This window comes from Cornus florida, unplaced genomic scaffold (genome assembly GCF_030987335.1).
Source record: "Cornus florida cultivar Cherokee Brave unplaced genomic scaffold, ASM3098733v1 CherokeeBrave_3.0.0_Hap2_Chr07, whole genome shotgun sequence".
NCBI classification, from domain to species: domain Eukaryota; kingdom Viridiplantae; phylum Streptophyta; class Magnoliopsida; order Cornales; family Cornaceae; genus Cornus; species Cornus florida.
Genome location: NW_026775577.1, coordinates 29,178,276 through 29,202,539, shown reverse-complemented (window position 1 = coordinate 29,202,539; position 24,264 = coordinate 29,178,276). Strand labels below are relative to the sequence as shown.

The window sequence follows — 24,264 nt, the reverse complement described above, 5'->3', positions numbered from 1 at the left end:
GTTTGGAAAGAACATTGGGCCTGATTGGATGACCACCCATCAGGCCCAATATCCACTAAGACAAACCTCAAGCCCAATCTAAAAGCAAAAGGAAATGGGCCGATGTCAAGAAGGAGCCCAAAAGATCGGTCCAACATGAAGAACTGAAGAAGAAGCTTCTAGAATAATTGTAAAAGTCTATAAATAGAATTAAAAAAGGGGGAAAAACAGTTGAAATATTTTGAAGTGTAAAGAGTTATCTTTCCAAATTGAGAGAGTTTGTTGATTGCATCTTCAATGGCGCCGTCTGTGGGAATTGAAAGAAGGATCCAGTTGATTATCGAGTTCGCTTAAGCAAATTGATCATTCTTTCGAAGAATCAAGATTAATCCGCAAAGCTGAAGCTTGATTTCTTAAAATTAGACTCAGACCTGAGAAGATCATGATCGATTCTGCAGCGGTTTAATCTTGATTAACGAAGGCCAGATCTGACGAATTCACTATAGAAAAATTAGATCCAGCTAACGGAGATCAAGATTTGGCCAAGCGAAGGCCAGATCTGACGAATTCACTACAGAAAAGTTCAGATCCAGCCGACGGAGATTGAGATTTGGTTGAATAGAGGCCAGATCTGACGAATTCACGGTAGGATAATTCAGATCTATTCAAAATTTAACAGTTAATGACTCTGCTCTGATCAAGAATGATGATCGAAGATGAGAGTTCATATCCACAAGAAAATAAGCAACACACAAAGCTTGACGAATTAATGAGCATGATTAAGGCTCTAAGAAGAGAAAATACGAAATTGAAAGCCGGAATGGAGTAGCGAGAAATTTTAGCTGTTCCACGACTGCCTTCGACAGGAGAAAGAGTTTTACAGCCAAATGATGTTCACCAGGACGAACAAAAAGGAAACATTCGCCTGGATCTGTGCCGCAAAAAGTTCAGGCCAGAAGATTTTCTGCCGAATGTCAATTATATAGAAGATCGAGAAGGATCTGTCTATCTGGATCCGCATCGTTAAAGGATAAGGCAAGAAGAAGCCATGGAGATTGATCCGCGTCGCAAAAGGATCAAGTGAGACGAAGCCATGGAGTTCGATCCATATCAAGAAAGGATCAGGTGAGAAGAGGCCATAGAGTTCAGTCATAATAAGGCTATGCCATCGTGACAGAGGGAGTCAACTGAAGAAAGGACGTTTGATCTAATCTACCGTCCGTCAATGGCTATGTATGATTACAGGAGTTCAGGCAAGAGATCTGTTGAGCAAAAGATACTCCCGAAGGAAAATGAAGCCCTCCATTCGGCAGCTCAGACTGTCAATTCACCATTTACAAATGAGATCTTGAATGCTCCAAATCCAAAAAAATTCTCTATGCCAATTTTTACTTTGTTCGATGGAACGAGCGATCTAATCGAGCATGTTTATCATATTCAGCTAAAAATGGCTCTGAACACAGAAAATGATCCTTTAATGTGCAAAGTTCTTCCTACAAGCCTAACCGGACCAGCGCTCAATTGGTTCAAGAACTTGGCAAGAGGATCGGTGGAAAGCTTCCAGAACTCATGCGATAGATTCATAAGCCAGTATGGAAATAAGCAGCCAGTCAAGGATATATCAAGTCTGTTTACAATGAAACAGCTAGAAGGCAAACGTCTCCAGACTTTTCTCACAAGGTTTAACATAGAAAAAAGCATGGTAATAGAGTGTCATCCATCCATGGTGGTTCAAGCATTCAAACTGGCCATGAACCGAGGGACACCGTTCCACACAAATCTTGTGGTGAATACACCGACGACTATGGATGAGCTGAACCAGAGAGCTGATTGTTTTGTGCACTTAGAGGAAGAAGAAGCTACCAATGCAAGAAAGACATCTATGGTCACAACGGAAGAGAAGACCAGAACGAAGATTAGGCAAAACCAAGTTGCGCCACAGCGTCCAACCCCCTGGAAAGCAGAAAAGAGGCCTAGGGAGGAAAAATCGATCACTCCACTCAAAGTTAGCTTGGTGAGGTTGTTCCAGGAAAATAAAGATAAGTTTTGCCCTCCCCTACCGATTAAACAACCGCTCGAACAAAGAGATCAATCCAAACATTGTGCTTTTTATAGTGATTTTGGACATCTGACTAATGAATGCAGGAATTTAAGAAGACAATTAGAGATGCAGATAGCAAAGGGAGAGTTCGCTAGCTACCTTCAAGGACCAGCAGTAGAGCAAAACTGACCAGTTGAGCAAGTGAAAAGAAATCAGAAGCCGAACTACCATAATGCTCAGCCTATTAGCATAATAATTGCAATTCATGGCCGGCCTGAGCTGACTGAAGAGTCAGAAAAACTGCTTCAAATGCATCTTCGACAAGCATAAATAAAAAGGAGGATAGGCAGTGTAAACGCTCAGCACCAACATAATAACTTAGTTCAGATAAGGTTTGACAGAACAGATCTGTTACAAGTTCAAGTCACTCATGAAAATCCCCTGGTCATTAGCCTGATGGTAGCAGAATGTTTGGTTCGAAAAGTCTTGATTGATTCGGGGAGCAGCGCAAATGTCATGACAAGAGTAACGTTTGACCGGCTCGAGATTGAATCAGAAAGGCTCAAACCGACAGGAAATCTACTGTTAAGATTCAATGGTAAGTGGGTGGAGCCTATCGGTATGGTCGAGTTGCCAGTACTTGCTACCGAGAAAGAATTGATGGAAAGCTTTGTAGTTGTTGAGATTCACCCATCTTATAATCTCTTGATGGGAAGAGGGTGGATTCACGGAGTCTGAGGTATCCCATCGACTTTGCACCAGGTAATGAAATGCTTAAGTCCAAATGGGAGCAAAGTAATTGATATCCATGGAGTCCAAGTAGCAGCTAAAGAGTGTTACTCTGTAACTTTGAAAATCAGCGGGAAAGGAAAAGCGTCTATCCGATCTGATAACCCGAGATAGCAATTACAGGGGCCTCCACCCAAAGAGGTTGGGGAGGAGGAAGAGCCTTTGGTCCTTGCTGAAAAACCCCTCATGGATGTGCAGATTGATCCTCTGAGACCAAACAGAACCACAAGAGTAAGGTCAAGGCTTGCAGAGGAGGAGAAACGACAGCTAGTTGATTTCTTGTCTAAAAACCAAAGAACAGATTTCTTCCATGGAGCTTGCCCTTGAGGGTTGGAGGATATCATCCATGAGTGGCTAGACATCCTCTTGGGGCTAGAATTAGCCCTAAGCATGCTTTCTATTTCTTGATTTATGTATTTTTTAGGGGATTTGTATTGTAATTCATGTTTTGACACTTTTATATATACAGATCTTGTTTCTTCAATGATTTATATGGTTTAATGCTTCCAATTAATCATTTCATTCTATCCATATGTCTATGTATGCTAGAATAGATATTCATGTGTTTGTCTCTATTTCTTGTGTTATTGATGCATGTCTATGTGTGTTGATGCTATAGATCTAGAGATTGTCAAGACTTAGTGCTTAATGTCATGTTCTTGTGGTTTATTTGATGGTTCATACTCATTTCTTGATGGATTGTGCCTCTCCCTTAGTTTAATTAGTTTAATTTCATGCCATTAGCTTAGTTGTAGCGTAGTTGTTAAATGGGAGGACAATTCATGCTTGTTGTTGATGTTCCATACTTATGAAAAGCAAGTAACATATATCTCTAACCTTGTGATGTGTTTGGATTGTGAGCTTAAAGAAAGGATTAATGGCTTAATTTGATATGTTGTGTTATCCACCATGTTGTTTAGACAATATATACTTAATTTGTCATCCATGCTTGTTGAAACAACCACACACACACACTTTGTGGCAATACATGTTCTTCCTCTCATTAATCATTCATTAAAGGTGTAGAAAAGCTATGCTTAGTGGTGATTTCTAAATCCCAAGATCTCTCTCTATCTTTTATTCTCTCTAGTGCATTACTGCTGAAGATTTTCTTGGATCGATGAGACAGAGAGTGATTTGGATGCAGGTTTGCTGCAGGAATAAAGTTCGATCAATCGAACTCTCATTTGAGATCGATCAAACTTATGCAAAATGCTCAATTTTCAACATGAAAGTGCAGAAAACCCTATGTTAAGCCCCAATGATGGTAACAAAAATAGAGATTAAAAAATGGATAGAAGAATGTACACAAAAACAAAAAATAAAAATAAATAATAAAAAGAAATGGAGTTGAAAACTCAATGAATACTAGTGTTTAACGTCTCTAGCAAGACGTTAGGTCAACTCACTAATCAAAATAATCAAAAACCGGATATGAAACATCTTTATTGACCCTCTTTTCACTTTTCTCATTTGATGCCTCACTTATAACAATGAAATCATCCTCCAAAAGAATAACTTGAAAAGAAATGAAAGAGATAATATTGTTCCTTTCATCCACGGTCTTAAAAACAAAATCAATCATGGTTAGCCTTGCCTCATTTTTGTGCTCTTGAAGTGTATTCAAAGAATCACTTCCTATGTGAATTGGCAAGTCAATGTCTTTCAAAGACTCATTTGGAATATTAAGAAACATATTCTCTTTATCATTTTCCTCTTCCTAAAAAATAACCATCTCCTCACCTTCCAAGTTAGCTAAGGAGTCCATTAGAGAGTTTATTTCATTTTTGGAGCTTTCAAGGTCAAAATCACAATTTTTATACATTTCAAAAAGGCATTCCTCAAGAGGGTCATTGGAGATAATAAAAGGAAGGCCCTCTTCAACGAGTTCCTCCTCCTTCTCTCCTACCCCAAGTGTGGTCAACATCTCCTCACTCTCTAAAGTAGTAATGTCCGAGATAAAATCATAATCAAAATAAGGAAAGTCCTCATTAATCATGTTATGCTATATTGGATTAGCCACTAACTCACTTGCCACTTCCTCCTCTATACAGATAGAGTGCTAGGCATTAGCTCACTTGCTACTTCTTCCTCTATACAGATAGAGTGCTAGGCATTAGCTCACTTGCTACTTCTTCCTCACTCTCCTCATCCTCATCTATATACATCGAAGTTCTTGCCATTTTTTCATTTGCCTTTTCCTCCTCCTCTTGATGAGAAAGAGTACTTGCAATTTGCTCAACTTGAGCTTCTAAATTGGCTAAAGTTTGAGAATGAGAATTAGTAAGTGGAGCTTGTGAAATATGCACATCAAGTAAAGCTAACACTTTTTCTTCAAATCCGGGTGAGTACCTAAAAGGTGGTAGAATTGGTTCATCATAAAATGGTGGGGGAGGGTAATAGTCATAAGAAGGATTAAATGAGTGATCAAGTCTATAATAAGATGATGCATGAAATGAATTGGACTCAATCTCATAAAGATTAAAATATGATGGAGGAGTATAAGGTGAAGGGATATAATTTTCCCCCATACTTGGATCAAACAATTCCTCCATTCACAATTAAAATCCAAATGCAAGAAAATATTGGCCTCAACAAGGGCCTATGCTTGGACTTAAAATAAAGTAATGAAATAAGCCTTAATAAGGGTTATCACAAGCATGCAAAGAAGTGAAACAATTAAAATACAAAAGTTCCAAAAATTGCTCACAACGGTCCTTAAGGAACTTGAAATTTTAATATTAGCTTTAAGCTCCAAAGATTGTTTTAAGTTCCAAAGTTTGCCTTCCTTGTGGTCAAGTACCTAATTGAACAAATAATAATGAGAACAAGAGAAAAGAATATACAATGAAAAATAAAATAAAAATAGAAGCAATCAAATGAATACTATTGTCTAGTTTAATTCAAACAAAACCGTTAATCTCCGACAACGGCGCCAAAATTTGACGAGGCTGCTTATATATGTCAAAATAATGTAATGAATGTGCGGTTCAAGAAAAGCCTTTTAGGTCAAATTTAAATTTATAAAAATCACTACCAACACTACTACTAATGTAGCAAGAGTGAGTAGGGATCGTCCCAAGGGATTATACGTATTGGAAATTAACTTTGACTCTAGTGGATCACAAGATTGCAAAGGAGAGATTGATTGTTTGAATTAAACTAAAATTCAATTAATTAAAATGCAAGAAAAGTAAACTAGTGAGAGATAGGGATTTAAGAGATATGAAGAGAGGTCTTAGGGTGTTGGAATCACCACTAAGCTCATGTAATTAACCACTTGTTTTCCATTAATGGGGAATACATTGTTGTGAACAAAATGCGACTACCAATTGCAGTATTAAGCATGAACCATCAAATTCATGTATGAATTGTCTACCTAACCAACAAATAAACTAAGTGTAGAACAACCCATCAAATCTAAGCATGACCCATCAAACCAGTCACAATTGTAGCACACATCAATCTAAAGAATCATGGAATTTACAATAATAAGCCATGGAATATCAAATCAAGTATAGATTCTCTACCTACCTACAAGCATGAATTAAATTGTAGAACAACTCATCAAGCCTAAGTATAATCCATCAAATTAATCTACAAACCCATTCAATGAAAACCCATGCTTAGCCATCACTAAATCCTTAATTAATCACACATAGACATGCAACCAACATAGAGAATCTAGTGTAGAGATCAATTCCCCAAATAATTACACATAAAACAACATGTAATTAAAATAGAGAATCAATAGAAAGAATTAATCCATATGAATCATGTAAGAAATAATTCCTAATTTAATCACACATAGACATGTAAATAAACTAGAGAATTAATAGGAAGACTTAAACCATAGAAATCATAGAAATATACCAAGATTCATTAAATTCACAAGGGTAGAACACTAATCACAACAATATATATAAATCCCCAAAAATAGAAATACAAGGGTTTAGACTACACAAGACTTAGGACTCATCCAAGCCCTAAGTGTAGATCTAGCCAATCATGGAGGAGGTAAATGTGGTCATGAAACCCTCAAGGGCAAGCTCCAAACAGGGCTCCATCTTCTTCTTCTTCTTCTTTGAAGCTCTAGAGAGAGAGAAAGAGTGGATCTAGAGATGGGTCTTTGAGATGTGCCTCCACTTCCCTCTTTTCTTCTAACCCTAATCTCTAACTTTCTAGAGAGAGAAATATAAATTACAATGTAAAAAATAAAATGATAAAAGCTTCTTTACAAAATGGGTCACTTCCATTTATATAGAAGGTCCTTTTCTTAGTCACTCAGTCAGGAATATAGCTCCAAAAATATCTAATCCCGTACTATGTGGTAGGTGGGAGTTTTGGGCGCGCGCAGGAATAAGACAGCTCGCTGCCAACAAAAGTTCGATCGATCAGACTTTTTCTTCGTTCAATCAGAGAAAAGTGCGATCAATCCAACTTTTATTTTCGATCGATCTCAGAAAAAGCGATCGATCTCAGAAAAAGTTGGATCGATCTAACTTGGCAGTTTTTCAGCATTAGCCTCCTTTTGCTCCAAATCAGCTTCTTTTTGCTCCGGATCCTCACTAAGACTTAGTTTGGCTCCAAAAAGGCCTTAAGAAACCATTTTTAGCCCATTGTAACATTATTGACCTGAAATAGACAAAAACACAAATAAGTACTAAAACGGGAAAATAAGATAGATAAAGGTCCTAGAACACTCAAGCTTAAGGGGTTTAAAAGCGCACTTTTCAACGCTCAACACAGAGGAGGTTCGCCCCAGAACACAATCAAATCATAGCTAATGAAATTGATAGATTGCTGGAGGCAGGATTCATCAGAGAAGTTCAGTACCTATCTTGGCTTTCAAACGTGGTTGTAGTGCAGAAGAAGAATGGGAAATGGAGAGTTTGTATTATATTTCACCAACCTAAAGAAAGCTTGTCCAAATGATATTTTCCCATTGCCAAAGATTGATCAAATGGTGGATCTCACTACTGGGTATGAACGGCTAACTTTTCTGGATGCCTATTCAGGTTATAATCAAATTCCTATGGATCCAAATAATGAAGAAAAAACCTTTTTTATCACCGAGCGAGGGATCTATTGCTACAAGGTCATGCCGTTCAGACTGAAGAATGCTAGAGCCATTTACCAAAGGCTGGGTAGCAAGATTTTCAAAAGTCAAATAGGCAAAACCGTAGAAGCTTATATTGATGACATGGTAGTAAAAAGTAAAAAGAAAGACCAGCATTTGCAACACTTGCAAGATGTGTTTGAGGTATTGAGAAAGTACGGCATGAAGCTTAACCCAACCAAATACTCGTTCGGTGTGGGTTCTGGGAAGTTTCTGGGCATGTGGTCAATAGCAAAGGGATTGAAGTTAACCTAGCCCAAGCAGAAGCTTTGATAAAAAATGCAAAACCAAAAAACATTAAGGAGGTTAAGGCGCTCACCAGACGGATAGCAGCACTAAGTTGATTTATTTCTAAGCTATCAGATCACTGCAAACTGTTCTTTGACATAATAAGAGGCCACAGAAGGCAAGCTTGGGGGATAAGCAATGACAGGCACTGACTAAGTTGAAAGAGTACATGCAGAACCCCCCCCCCCCCCCCCAATCTTATCTGCCCAAAAACCAGGTGAGAAGTTTTTTTATGTATCTTGGCGTATCAAGCATTGGGACAAGTGCCATTCTGGTATGAAGTGAAGAGGGAAAACAATTCCCAGTGTTTTACATTAGCAAAGCAATGGCCGAACCGGAAAGAAGGTATTCAAAAGCCGAACGAGTGATCCTATTATTGGTGAATGCAAAGAGAAAACTTAGTCATTATTTTGAATCATATCCTATCGTCATTCTTATCACATTTCCTATAAGAGTGATCCTGTATAAGCCAGATCTGTCAGGAAGAATGACAAAGTGGGCCATTGAGCTGAGCTCGTTTGATATAATATATGAACCTCGAATGGCCATAAAATGACAAGCGGTGGCCGATTTCCTGCTGGAATGTGATGTAAAAGACATAGAAGAAGACCTCGGAAGTTCATCATGGAAGTTTTTCGTTAATGGTTCTTCAAATCAAATGGGGGCAGGCATAGGGATCAAGCTGCAAACCCTAGAAGGTATCACGTTATGTTAAGCGATCAGACTTGAGTTTAGAGTAACAAATAATGAAGCAGAGTATGAAGCATTGCTGGCAGAACTGAGATTGGCCAAAGAACTAAAGGTCAAGAGTCTAGTTGATTTTAGCGACTCGCAGCTGATCGTTAGGCAGGTGACTGGGGAGTATGGTACCAAAGATGAGACAATGGAGGCATACAGTTCTGTCGTTATGCATAAAGCATAAAAATTTGATCAGATCAAGTTCATCTAATTACCAAGAGAATATAATGAAGATGCCGATCGGCTGGCCTATAATGCGTCGAATTTCAGAGAAACACTGGCAAGGGTGATTCCAGTTGATGTGTTATGTCAACCCTCCATCTTTGCAGAACCACTAGGCTTGGATCCTCGGCATGCAAATGTCATACTATATAAGCTAAGCTGGATTAATCCAATCATGATTTTCATACAAGATGGTATGTTACCCGAACAAAAAGACGAAGGCAAAGAAAATCAGATCAAATGCTGCAAATTATGCCATTATCTATAATCAATTATATAGGAGATCTTTCTCGGATTCGTATTTGAAATGTGTTACCCCCTTGCAGGCTGGGCAGATCCTGTGAGCTATCCATGAGGGTGTATGTGGCAATCATTCAGGAGGGAGATCTCTGGCACATATGTGGCAATCACTCAGGAGGGAGATCTCTAGCGCATAAAACAATGACGTAAGGATATTTTTAACCAAACATGTCGCGAGATGCAAAAGAATTCTCTAGAAGATGGGTTAAGTGCCAAAGGTTTGGACCACTGATCCACCAACCACCTGAAGATTTGCACGTAATGGCTAAACCATAGCCTTTCGTGCAGTAAGGGATAAATGTGGTTGGCCTTCTGCTGAAGGCGAGATCACAGAACAAATACATTCTGCTTGCAACAAATTATTTTACCAAATTGGTAGAAGCCGAACCATGTCCTAGTGTAACCCAGACTCAAGTAAGACGCTTCATATGGAGTAATATCATTTGTCATTTTGGTGTGCCAAGGTCAATCATTATGGACAATGGAACCAATCTGAACAGTAAGCAAGTAAGGAACCTGCTAGAAGAGTATGGAACTAATCAAAACTCGGCAGCGGTAAGCCATCCGCAGGCGAACGGTCAAGCCAAATTCACAAACAGAATAATCTTTACTTTTATCAAGAAGAAGCTTGAAGAAAAGAAAGGAAAAAGGTTGGATGAGCTTCCGAACATCTTGTGGGCTTATAAAACAACCCTTAGACTACCAACCAGCGAAAACCCCTTCACCATGGCATATGGCACGGAGGCAATAATACCGGTTGAGCATTTAGTTCCGACTGTTCAAATTTGGCATAGGATCAAGAACAAAATGACAGTATGCTGAAATTTAACCTTGATTTGCTGGAAAAGAAAAGAGATGCAATAATAATAAGACTCGCGTCTTATCAGTAAACACTTATGAATAGTCACAACAAAAAGATGAAGTATAGAGATTTTGCACCTAGTGACTTAGTTTTGAAAAAGAAGTTAGGAATCGTCAAAAAAATGATGTCACCTTGGGAAGGTCCATGCAGAGTTACAGAGGCCATAGGAAAGGGGGCATACAATATCTAGAGACCATGGCTGGAAGATTGATTAATAAACCATGGAATGCCACGTCTCTAAAAAGGTTTCACCAGTAAAATTAGATTGCAAGATTAAATTCCATTCTAAACGATGTTCATTTAGAATTGTGCTTATATGAATGTATCGATCCAACAAGGTTTATAAAAAGAGTTCATTTCGCTTCAAAAATTGATTGAGCGCCAAGCATTTAGGCAAGTAAGTGGCAAATGACACTATGAACCAAACGCCAAAAACTTGCACAAAATAAAAAGTTCAGTGGCAAGTGGCATTCTAACCAAGCGCCAAGCACTTAGACAAGTAAGTGGCAATGGCACTATGAGCTGAACACCAAAAACTTGTACAAAATAAAAAGTTCAGTGGCAAATGGCACTATGAGTCGAACACCAAAAACTTGCACAAAATAAAAAGTTCAGTGGCAAGTGGCATTCTAGTCGAGCGCCAAACATTTAGACAAATAATTGGCAAACGGCGCCAAAAACTTGCACAAAATTAAAAGTTCAGTGGCAAGTGGCATTCTAGCCGAAGGTCAAGCACTTAGACAAGTAAGTGGCAAAGTTTGACATCAATAGGATTGGCAAAAACATACATATATGTATATTCATTTCATTCAACAGTTCAAAACAAATTTGGAGTTACAAAAATGAAATGTCCTGATGAAATGAAAACAAAAACTAGCACGTCCACAAGATCCTAGTCAACCCTATCTGTTTCCTCGGTCTCCCTGGTGCGCTCAGCATTCTCCTCACCATCATTAACTGCCTCATCTCCTCTAGAAGGAGAGTCAAGCTGGATGATTTCCTCAATTAGTTGAACTCCACCATCAGCAACAATTGCAGGAAGAACCATAGTGGACAAAGGAGAAATGTTCAGAGGCTGATTAATTGAGGGGGCAGGAATGACCCCAGAAGACGTAATTTTGGCAGGGTCAGAGGCTGGATCAGTATAAATGCTCGGATGATCGATCTCTAAGAAGGCATCAACATCGTCTGGACTAAGCGTAAGAGCTCGTTTGACCTTCAGGAGGAGAACGGTCTATATAACCGTCTCTATATCCTTCTGCATATCTAAGGGCCCCAATCCAGGAGAAGCGAGCATGAAAAGCCTTCATACCACCATCAACCCTGCTAATGATACTTAGCAAGGCAGCACATTCATCTGAAGCTCTCTTCTCAAGAACCAATTAGTTCTCCCATTCGTCGTCCAATGAACGCTAAAGATTTTCTCTATCAGTTCTCAGAGTGTCCCTTTCGGTCTGCATGACATTTTTCTTAGTTTGTAGAGCATCTTTCTCATCATGGAGGGAGTCTATCTCTTTCTTCAAAGCATCCTTTTCATTCTCAACATTATTCAACTGCACCATTAGTTCGGCGTTTTTGGTGCTGATCAATTTGTTTTCTTTGTTAGCTACATTAAGTCTAGTAGCGAGCCTACGCGCCCTTGCATTGGATAACTTGACATGTTTTTGCATGGTCATCATTCTGAACAGAATCTGCAAACAGATACACGAATACTAATTATACCGAATGTATATCTAAAGAAGTTCGAGAATAAAAACTTTTTTGATCTTACCGAAAGAGGGATGGAAAATTACCTCCATAGTAGCCATAGGAAAACGGCTGAACGTTTCCTTCTAGGTCAGTTCCTTTTGCATCTCAATATCTTTAGGAGACCATAGATTCTTATAGTAAGCCAGGGCGGTCTGACCATCTTTGAACATGGTATCATTGGAGTTGACAACTAATTCATCTGCTCGAACGAATCGAGGAGTCCATGGAACTACTTCAGAGGGCGAGGTGGAAGCTCCTCCTATTCCAGCGATAGTGGTAGGTCCACCTTGTGATATGATAGGTATAGTCACCCCAGAAGGCCAAACCCTTCTTGACAGAAGAACTTCATCGAGGTCAGACCCACCATCCGGTCGAGGTCTCTTCCCTTGATTCTTATCCGAAGTGGACACACAGGCAAAAGGAGAATTACTAGTTCCAGGAGCATTGACCAAAACAACATAGAAAGTATTAGAGCTCGGATTGATGACAAGTGCAGCGCTCGGAATAACACTATAAGTGGTAGCAGGAGTAGATGCCGAGGCAGAGGCGGAAACCGAAGCAGAAGCAATGGCATTCTTGGGAGGATTCTTTCTTCTGTTGAAAGAATGGATCTGGATCTGATCTATGAGAACACCCAAAAGTGATATGTCGCTAAGATTCTCCGATGTAAGGAGTTCTGAGCAAGAAGGAACGTTATTCAGAACGTTCTCCTTCAAGTGATTCACCTTATCCCTGCAAATGCTGTAACTCAATTCACTATAAAGACTACCTAGAGAATCGAAAAGAAAGGTATAGAAGTGAGGAAGACAAATTTCACAAGGACATTCACTCTTATGGGTTTTATGTTTTTTGTACAAGGAAACAGAGCATTCACCAAAGGCGCTCGGGATGGGATAATCCCTAGCAGCTGGAGTGAACCAAGCCCCTCTAACCCCAATTATGTTTTTCTTCCACCCTTTCTCGGAGTCTAGCTTATCCGTACATATGGATCGTTTCTCAATGGGAAATAAATAATAGTACATGTCAGTTAACCTAATTTTACTGATCCTATAACAAAGGAGTAGATCTAAAATATCCAGATCTAAACCCCTGTCACGGTTCAGAATCAAAAGAACGGACAAAACCCTAAGAAAGTTGGGGTTTACTTGAAGAGGAGAAAGATTTAGTCTATTAAAGACATAACAGAAGAAATGGTGCAAAGGAAATCTGATAACGTTCAAATAAAATAGAGAGAACAGGATTTTGCCGGGAAGAAAACCTACACTAGTTTTAATATTCACATTCTTGGGGCATACCCTAATAAGTACATTACTAGGGATTTTGTGTTTCAAACGGAGAAGGTCTAAATCAATGGTCATGGCAAGGATGATCGGAACCCTCTAAGAGATATATTCAGTTTTCTAGGAAATAAAGAAGAGCAAGACTAACCTTAAGAGTTAAGGATTGCTAAGGATACTGCGAGAGAGCTGAGAAGGATAAACCTTTTGTAAAAATTCGTCGAAGAAGACTTGATTTTGCTGGAAAGATGAACAGTAAACTAATTGAAAAAAGGTGTGATGGAGACAAGAGAAAGGGTTATAAGTACAGGTTGAGGAGTTTAAAAAGGAAGGATGGTCCCAATAGCCGAGACGTCAAGGAAGTAAAGAGATTCCAAAATTCAAAGCATCGATTTCTAGACCGAATCGTTCACTCCCCCACATCATCATCTCGAGCAATCATATCATAATTGTGCCTCTTTGGTAATCTCATCCTAATCAAGTAGGGAGAGATTAGGGGGCAGGTGAAGATACCGAAAATAGCCTGGGCCGGGTACGACCCATATTACTAAAGATTAGATCTGGAAAGAACGTTGGACCCAATCGGATGACCACACATCAGGCCCAATATCCACTAAGACAAACCTCAAGCCCAATCTAAAAGCAAAGGGAAATGGGCGAGTTCAAGGAGGAGCCCAAAAGATCGGTCCAACATGAAGGACTGAAGAAGAAGTTTCTAGAACAATTGTAAAAGTCTATAAATAGAATGAAAAGGGGAAAAACCGGTTGAAATATTTTGAAGTGTAAAGACTTATCTTTCCAAATGGAGAGAGTTTGTTAATTACATCGTCATGAATTCTTGAGCAACCCCAACAGCATTGATATTATTTCAGTTTCACAGCTCTATTGCATCAAAATATTCCAAGCACCATTGCTTTATTAGCTATAAACTCTTCATCCCACCATATGTTTTGAGCAGCCAAGCATTTCTAGCATTTCTAGCCAAGCATTTCTAGTCTATCACACTAATTTGGTGAAATGAACGAAAATTGATTGTTTCATGGAACTTACGTTGAGGAATTTTAAGAATTCTCTGCCAATTGTCTTTTTTTTTTGACAAACAATTGCTTTTAATTAACTTCACATTTTAAATCTTTGTATCTTGACTCACCGGGTTCTCAATTCGAAAAAAGAAAAAAATTATTTTTGACGACAGTGGCTATTAGATTTCCATTTATCATCCCAAAAGAACCTATTTTCCATTAACTACCCTCCAAGGCAACCCTTCTTGAACTTGTAGAGCTTCCAACATACCCAGTCAAGCGTAAATAATGAGCAAGAATTTTATTAAATTATAAACATGAATAACATATATTTAACAAAATTTAAACTTAAGTTATAATTGATATAAAATAAAAATGTTAGTAGCTTAGAAAACATTTTGCATCATTTATGAAGTAATACATTTTACTATAAACTCTGATTTTGGAAAATAAAATAAATATTATAACAACAATCAAGCCTTTTATCAATTATTGAGGAAGTAATGAACAGAAATATATATTTAAAAAAAAATGAAGTTGGTTGTGTTCGATTAAAAATAAAAATATTTAAGAATCCAAAAATTAGAACTAAAAAAAAATAACCACCAACAGCCTTTCGAACTTACACTCCATTCTGGATAGTTTAGAGGTTTTTTTTTTTTTCTTTGAATTCCTTAAATTAACCTAACACTCTAATCTCTCCCATGGTCAGTTCAATTATCGATATCATGCAATTTGAATTCCTTAAATTAACCTAACACTCTAATCTCTCCCATGGTCAGTTCAATTATCGATATCATGCAATTTAAAAACTCTAATTTTCAAATAATTGATTAAAAATTTCAATTTAGATCAGTGCAATTATCAATACGAAAAATTACTCTCCTAAATACCCAATCAATGGAAATCTATAGCACCACTCAATTTATGTCTTTCAAAATAGTTGTCATTTTTAATTTTTTCTAATATTTTAAGTAAAAATTACTATTTTTACCAAAATAAATTAACTTCAATGAAAATAACGTGAAGCTTTTTGGACAAATTTCAAAAATTAAATTATCCAAAATAGAGTATTAATCATCTGGGTAAAGTACAGCCACACCCCCTGAGATTTGGCAAAAGGACACTCAGAAGAAACTTATCTGTTTTTTGGACCAAGACACCTCTTGAAGGTTCAAAAATGAACAAAGACACCCCTTTACATGAAAATTTGATCAAATTACCCTTTAATCGTTTAGGAGACTTTTTTAACTTTACAATTTAATAAATTGGACCAATCTACCATCATGAATAATTTATGCATAAAAAAAAAAAAAAAAAAAAAAAACTTTATATTGTTCATTTATTTATTTATTTATTGGTTATTTACTTTATAAATGTCCCAACTTCTTAAAAAATTAGACGTCTAAAATGATTTTTTGATTTAATACATATATTTCAAATAAATTATATTTTGTTATTACTTCTTTTCTTTTTTTCTTTTTTTTTTGAATTAAGATGCTTAATTATTTTGTCTAAAAAAAATAAACCAATCTTTTTTTCTTAAAAATAAAAAATATGGTATCAGTATAACTTTATGCATCTTAAATTATATATCAAATAATATGCATTTCCCAACATAAAAGAAAATAGGTACCAGTATAATTTTATGCATCTTAACTTTATGCATGCCTTTTTCTTCTTTTTTTTTTCCCTTTGTTTTATTATTTTTTTTCTCCTTTGTTTTATTATTATTTTCCCTTTGTTTTATTATTATTTTTTTTCCCCTTTTATGTTAGTAAATGCATAATATTTGATATATAATTTAAGATGCATAAAGTTATACTAGTACCATATTTTTTATTTTTAAGGAAAAGAGATTGGTTTAACTTTTTTAGATGAAAGAATTAAGCATCTTAATTTAAAAATAAAAAAGAAAAAGAAAAGAAATAATAACAAAATATAATTTATTTGAAATATATGTATTGGATCAAATAATCATTTTAAACGTCTACATTTTTAAGAAGTTGGAACATTTATAAAGTTAAAAGAAAATAAAAATAAAAAAAAATAAATTTTTTTTTTTCTGGTAACTTTTTTTTTTTATTCATTAATTGTTCATAAGGGGAGATTAGTCCAATTTATTAAATTGTAAAGTTAAAAATGTCTCCTAAACGGTTAAAGAATAATTTGGTCAATTTTTTATATAAATTGGTGTTTTTATTTATTTTTGAATTTTCAGAAAATATTTTTATCCAAAAAATAAATAAATTTTATCATGATTAGATAGTCAGATGCATGATTTGTCGTGCAACAATTTCTCACTCCAAAATAAAGAATCGATGACAAACTCATTCTAAAATAAAGAATGGATGATGGGACTGATTAGACATGTAGAAAAGGTATTAAATTGTCTAAACTTGTCTAACACCCAATCATGTGTGTTTGTCACACACCACAAATTATTTCGGGTAAAATATAGCATTCCATTAGTAAAAGAAATAATAATTAAATTATTTACGCACAATTTTAAATTCAAAAACTTTTTTTTTGTTAAATGACTAAACAAGTTTACCTTTCAGGTTTGAATTCTGGATAGGGTTTGAAATTAGCAATAAAATAAATAAATACAAGTAATTCTTTTGTACATTCTAAAACGTACCACTCAAAAAAAAAAAACTCATTATAAGAAAGGTTGATACTCTTAGTAAAACATGCAACAATTTGGACTTCTTTACTGTAATAAATTTAAAATTAATTAACTAAACTTGAATGAAAAATTTTAGAATTAATTTAGTATATATTGCTTGTATATGACATTCATTTGAAAGGAAGGTGCAATCAAGTTTAACCCAGAATAAAAAATAAATAAATAAATAAAACTGATTATAAGAAAGGTTGTTGATGTGGTTTAACAATCCTTTTAGTAAAACATGCAATATTTTTAACTTCTCTACTAACATAAATTTAAAATTAATTAAATAGACTTGAATGGAAAATTTTAGAATTAATTTAGTATATATTGCTACACAAATATGAGATTTATTTGAAATGAAGGTGCAATGAAGGACTTACCAAAACCCAGTTCACAAAGCTAATAACCAAAAAAAATTAAGGTACATCCCAACATGTTACTTCAATAGAAGTAGGGGTGCAACTTGGGCGGGTTAGCCCAGCCCAACCCGAGTCCAGCTCATGAATTCTAAAATTTGGACATATAAATTTACAATTCGGGTTTCAGTCGGGTTGGGTTTTTTCAAAACCCAACCTTATTCGGTTTGGGCTGGGTTCAACCCGAACCCAACCCGAAAGCCCAAATTAAACATTTCATTAAAAAAATAAAAAAATAAAAAAAAATAACGATAAAGAAACCCTAACTTTCTCTCTCCTCATCCTTCTCTTCTCTCTGGCCTTCCTGCCGATTTCCTGTGAAACTCGATCTCCTGTGAAACTCGAAACGCGGTGAAGCTCTCAGCGACTCCCTCTATCTCATATCTCTCAGCGACTCCCTCACCTACCAGCGATTCCCTCTATCTCATATCTCTCAGCGACTCCCTCACCTCCATCTCACATCTCTTGGGGACTCCTTCTATCTCACATCTCTGGTGGGTTGAGGTAATAATTAACTTTTTCGATCTTTAAATTATGCTTAATAATAGTATTTGATTTCATGGATTTTCACAAAGTCACATGACTCTGTTGCATTTTCAAAGCGATTAATGTTTAACAAATCGTGGACGTGAAAGCTTTGTACTGCTGAATTGAATTTTGTTCGAGTTTTTTTGATCTCTCATATACTTTGTTTATGTTAATACATTTCTATAGAGGCTAAAGCTTAACTAAGATGTGAAGCCCAGAACTATTCTATCCATTGCATCCCATTTTCTGTTCAGATCTGGGTTTTGAATTTGGAAGTTTATATGTCTATCCATCTGTAGTTTCTAAATTCATATATTCTTCTTGTTTGTGTTGCAGTTCATCAAAATTGTTAAATATTCATGCAGTTTTTCCTGGCTTTCTTTCTTTATTTTTTTTGTTCTCCAGCTTATTAGAGATGTGAACATAGCTATTGCAGTTGAAGCCATTCAAGCAATTGGGAATCTTGCAAGGGGCCTAAGAGCCCATTTTTCTGGGAGTTCACGTTTCCTATTTACTGTTTTACTTGTAAGTGTGTCATTGAATATTAAAAATACTCACACAGCCCAAAAGCTTTGCATGAATACGTGAGAAGGAGATGAGCATTTTTGTTCATTTTGCTTATGTGATAATATTTATACCTTTTTCTTGCCACTCCCTTATCTGTTTGTGTGTGTGTGTTTGTGCTAATCAATTGCTTATTTGGTAAATCCATATATATATATATATATATATTTATATATATTTAAAAAAACCTTAATTACTCTCCCAAACTCTGTTCAGAGAGAGGAAATACCACTAAGATTAAAAATGTACATTAAAAGGAGCTTTTAAATAGATGAACTGTTACGATTTTAGTTAAAATTTCTTGCAAATATTTCTAAATTTCCTTTGGCAATGTGAGTTGAAATCAATAATCTTCTAAATGCATAATGTTGGAACTTCTAGTATGTGGTCTCAGTGACCACAATGAAGTTGTCTTTCTATTATTCTCAGGGACTTGAAGTTTTGTAATGTGGGCTTAGCAACCACATTTTCTGCCTTTCTGTAATGTCAATGTTTGTAAACCACCAATTGAGTATAATTGAATGGAAAGAGTAAAGTATAAGAAGAGATTCTAATTTATAGACTGTGGGACAGATTGGTGGCTTTTTAGAAGTCTGAATGGTATAACTTTGTCTAAAAAAAAAAAAAAAAAATCTAAATTGTCTTTGTCTTGATGTTGAGGAATAAGACCTAGAATTACGTTAAAATTAAATTAAAGATTACTATTATTTTTATTATTATTTTCTTGGCTTATTAATTTATTTATGGTTTTTCAAATTTTTTTTTTTGGCTGTTGCATAGGAGGATTATGTGCTTGTTATTCCTTAGGATATTAGAAAGAAGTCCATGGTTGCAACTATTAAGGTGATTCTCTCTCTTATACTTGTGTGTAAATTCCTGCTAATTATGTTAAACTCTTGTTGGCATTTTGGCTCCCACATTTACAGTAGAAATCGAAGTATATTATGGTAGAAATTGAGTTTATAAGTTTATAATAAGCCTGAGAAGAATATAGTTTATAAGTTTAGATTCAGAAGTATATTACGGTAGAAATCGAAGAGAGAAATATAGAAGAAACAAATAGAGAGAGACAACAATTGATTGGGAAAGATAGAAACAATATGGAAAGAGTATCCCAGAGAGAGAGAGTATAATTTTTATTCAGAAAGGGAAAAGGGTTTAACTTTCCCCAAAAACACCCAAAGATTGTGCAGTAAACTTTCACAATTAAACTTTCACAACAAAAGTAAACTGTTCTCTTCATTTTTTATTTTTTATTTTGTATAATATATTTATTATTCAAGTTTGTAATTGTTAGATATTTTATATATTTTTATGTTTTTGCAGCAAGTATTTCTTGAAGATGTCAGACATGGAAGAAAGTGGATTTGAAACCCAACCAACTTCAAACTCATCAACTTGTTTTGAGGTAAATCGTAAAAAAAGGAAAAAAACCCTATAAGACTACATCTTTTGTTTGGGACCATTTTACAAGAGAATTGTTAGAGGATAGATCATACATGCAAGCTACATGTAATTATTGTCACAAACTATATAATTGTCCGAGTAGTCATGGTACTACTACCCTTCGTAGGCACCTTAATAGGTGTTGTGATTATCCTTATAATAAGGATAAAGTTGGAAAATTCTCAGCATCAACCCAAAACCAGGATCCCAATTGGACATTTAACCAAGATGTTCTTCGAGAAGAACTTGCTAGGATGATTATTGTTGATGGATTGCCATTTAGTTTTGTGGAAAAAGAGGGTTTTAAAAGGTTTTTGAGTTATGCAGAACCAAGATTCCATATGATTTCACGAACCACAATTGGGAAGGATTGTATTGAATTATATTTAAGTGAAAGAAATAAGTTGAAGACACTTTTTGAACTTTCTGCTTCACGTGTGTGTCTCACTACCGATTTATGGACTTCTATTCAAAACCTTGGGTACATATGCCTTACGGCTCATTTTATTGATAGAGATTGGAAGTTACACAAGAAAATTATAAATTTTTGTGTGCTTCCAACTCCACATCGTGGTGAGGCTATTGCACAAGCCGTGGATACATGTTTATTAAGTTGGGGTCTTGAAAAAGTGTGCACTATCACCGTAGATAATGCAAGTTCAAATGACACGGCGGCAGCAAAGTTGGCACAGAAATTAAATAAAAGAAATGGATTGTTGCTGAATGGGGAATTATTTCACGTAAGGTGTTTTGCACATATTTTGAACCTTATTGTGAATGATGGAATAAATGAGGTAAAAAAGTCCATCCTTCGTATTCGTGAGTTTGTGAAATATGTAAGGAGTTCTCCTTCAAGATTGCAAGCATTCAAAAAATGCGTTGAGGAGGAAAGAATTTGGAGTTTAAAGTCTTTATGTTTGGATGTTCCTACTAGATGGAACTCAACATATCTAATGTTGAAATCAGCCATTGATTTTCAAAAGGCACTTGAACGTTTGGCAGAGCAAAATCCTAGTTTGGGATTACGTTTGGTGGAACAAGATACAAGTTTGGAAGTTTCTGAGGAGCCGATGAGTGAGGATGATTGGTTGAAGATAAGGGATCTTTTTAAATTTTTAGAGTACTTCTACAATGTCACAAAGCGCATATCAGGGTCCAAATATATTACTTGCAATAAATACTTTCGTGAAGTGTTTGGAGTGCAAACTGTCCTCTTAAGATGGACAAAAAGTGAGGATTTGCGTTTTAGAGAAATGGCTATTAAGATGAATGCCAAATTTGAGAAGTATTGTAATATTCGAAAGTTGAATTTGATCTTGATTATTGCTGTGGTTTTAGATCCATGTTTTAAGATGAAGTATGTGAAGTTTTGTTACAAGAAATTATATTCATCGGAAGAAGTGAATGAGATCATTGGAAAGGTGAAGAGTTTGATGGAAAGGCTTTTCAGACACTACAAATCATTGGAAATAACTTCCCCTACAGGCTTTGGTGCTCATTTAGCTCAAAACCTTGAAGATGTTTATGTGTCCAATGAAAAAGAAGATGGTTTGGAAGAAGATAGAGATTGGAAAATTTTTTTTGAGAGAAGAGGAAAATGAGGTGGCTAAATCTAAGTTGGATAGATACTTGGAAGATGGTGTGGAAGAAGATCAATCAAATTTTGACATTTTAAGTTGGTGGAAGGGAAAATCTTCTACATATCGTGTACTCTCTCTTATGGCCCGGGATATTTTGGCCATTCCCTTGTCAACAGTTGCTTCTGAATCTGCTTTTAGTACGGGAGGTAGATTGCTTGATAGATTTCGAAGTTCTTTAACTCCGAAAATTGTAGAAAGTTTGATTTGTGCTCAAGATTGGCTAAGAGCTTCACCTAATCCAGATGAGATTGAAGAGACGTTGGAGGCTCTTGAGGTTGTCGAACAAGGTATTGAATAATTACCCTTTTACTTGTTCATATATGTATAAATTATACAGTATAATAGGAGAATCTTACATATTTTTAATTTGCATTTTGTAGAAATTGAAAAGACGTTGGAGGCTCAAAATTTCCTCTGATCTTTTTCATCTATGGATGACAAGTAGTCATGATATGCTTGATCAACCAAAGTGTTGCTCATATATTGAGAAGGAAACTGAGAGTAGATAGACTGTTTGAGGAAGAGTTGCCTGTTAGTAATGAACTAGCCGTATCTGTTTTTAATGTTTGAAATTTTAATTCTAAAAAGGAGAAAGTATTCAGTAGCAAAATATAATAGTCCATTTCATATCAATGGTATTAATTTTGACATTGTTAACTTTTATCTTGTTATTTTGCTGTTCACAAGAGTATGCCCTTGGTTGCTCTCTGTACATTATTGTCAGATCCTTGTTCTTCTGTGTTGCTGAATGACAAGAACAGTGCATTAGATTATTCTCATATCTTTATTTATTTATTTATAATTAATCCTCCTTATTATGGTTATACAAGTATTCAACTTTCAAGTTGTCTGATGGAATTGTTATGTCTCTTTAGATACTCCTTTTGTTTACCAGTGTTTCACCTTCTTATTTTATTTTATTTATTTATTTATTTATTTATTTTTTTGGCTTTCATCCTTGGAAATAGCAATGAAAGATTGAGGTGAAGCTGTTATAGGTTGCAATTTATTAGGAGACACAACTCTTTGATTGGTTAAACTTTCAACCCAGTGAGATTAGAGAATGTATCAATACATTTTAGGATAGTCACTAAATTTAAATCAACATAAAATAGCATCAGTAGCTCATTGGCAAATGCTACATGTGTAATAGTCATTTCCTTGCATCCCCAATGGTACCTAAAGATGGATTAGAGGAGGCGAGTTTGGTGATAACAGAAGAGATGATATCCATTGCAATGACAAAAAGTAAAGGTGGAAAAGGGTCCCAAAATTTTTTTTTTTTTTTTTTTTAAAAAAAAAAAAATCAACCCGCGAACCCTACCCGACCCGACCGAACATATTTGGTTCGGGTTATAACCCAACCCATGTTGGGTGCAATTCGGGTTGACCCAACCCAATCCGATTCGGGTTGAGGTTGGGTTGTGGCTGGGCTGGGTTGGGCCAGCCCAAGTTGCACCCCTAAATAGAAGTAACCGTTGGTGCAAGTGACAACTAAGAACATTATATCAGAATTCAGTAAACAACACTATATATCCCGGTGATTGCAGAACTCGGAAATCTTCACTGGACGGTAATCAGCCGTCTTGAAATTTTTCATTGGGTAGAAGAGAAGATTAGGTTTAATACACCCCTCGCTTTGCTTCCAAATATAATCACCTATGGCGTGATTACCAGGGCATGTTTACTATTTCACACAAAGATATTTTTAATTTCCTCTAATATCTCATTTAAAGACTCGTGAATTTTAAAACTACTAAAAACAAACAACTCTCTATATCATAGTTGCAGTCCCACATATAAGTGATTAATGCTCTTAGGGATGCGATATATCATGTTGGAGTTGCTCATCTATAAATGAAAAATGGATGCTATGTAAGACATAACACATAGTTTATGCCCGGTCACGAAATAGGAACAATAGACCTCAAGTTTTTGCATACTTACGGATACAGTGCATTTGTATTTGAATTTTTTTTTTCCAAATTATTTTTTGAAAAAACTAAATTCAGATAGACATGGAAACAAAGCTTGCAACATATCATGCATGACTCTTGTTAGGACTTTCACTCATTAATTTTCATAGTAATACATACAACTTCTGAATCTCAGACACTCTTGAAGAATTGAATTTCACTCTTACTTGAAGAAATTGATTTCCATTGTCTTAGAATATTGTGTTACAAGATAGTACGCTGGAGCATGTTTCATATTGTTAAGCGGAAGAGGAATACTTGGCAACTATCCAATTCTATTTTTATTGGGTGAGCAATGGAATGAGACTCACTTAGAATCAACAATAATAATTCAACAACTATATACACAGCCTTCGACGGTATGAAATTCACACTTTGGGATTAAAACTGAAAACACTTTTAGTTTAAATTTTACGCTAGCTTTTTTTTCACATGTCCAAATCTAATGTACAATTCTTCACAGCCAAACACAGTATCCAAACTTTACCAACATGTCAGTACAGCTCGAATATATTGTATACTAGGTTAGGATTAGCTATTTTTACATACCCTTATTACCATGTATAGCGTTATCATATAGGGTTTACTTGTTCCTCACACATAACCTCCCCTATATAAATCCATCTTGTATTCA

At 35.7% G+C, this 24,264-nt stretch overlaps 2 protein-coding genes across 2 annotated transcripts; both read left to right on the top strand.

Moving 5' to 3' along the window:
- Positions 1-1,204: 1,204 nt before the first annotated feature.
- LOC132316525 (uncharacterized) lies at positions 1,205-2,209 on the top strand. The gene is made up of 2 exons (XM_059814999.1): positions 1,205-1,998; positions 2,125-2,209. The coding sequence occupies exons 1-2, from the start codon at positions 1,205-1,207 to the stop codon at positions 2,207-2,209; spliced, it is 879 nt and encodes a 292-aa protein (XP_059670982.1).
- An 11,403-nt stretch (positions 2,210-13,612) lies between these two features.
- LOC132316524 (zinc finger BED domain-containing protein RICESLEEPER 2-like) lies at positions 13,613-21,615 on the top strand. The gene is made up of 3 exons (XM_059814997.1): positions 13,613-13,726; positions 18,410-18,529; positions 20,179-21,615. The coding sequence occupies exons 1-3, from the start codon at positions 13,613-13,615 to the stop codon at positions 21,613-21,615; spliced, it is 1,671 nt and encodes a 556-aa protein (XP_059670980.1).
- The last annotated feature ends 2,649 nt before the right edge of the window (positions 21,616-24,264 follow it).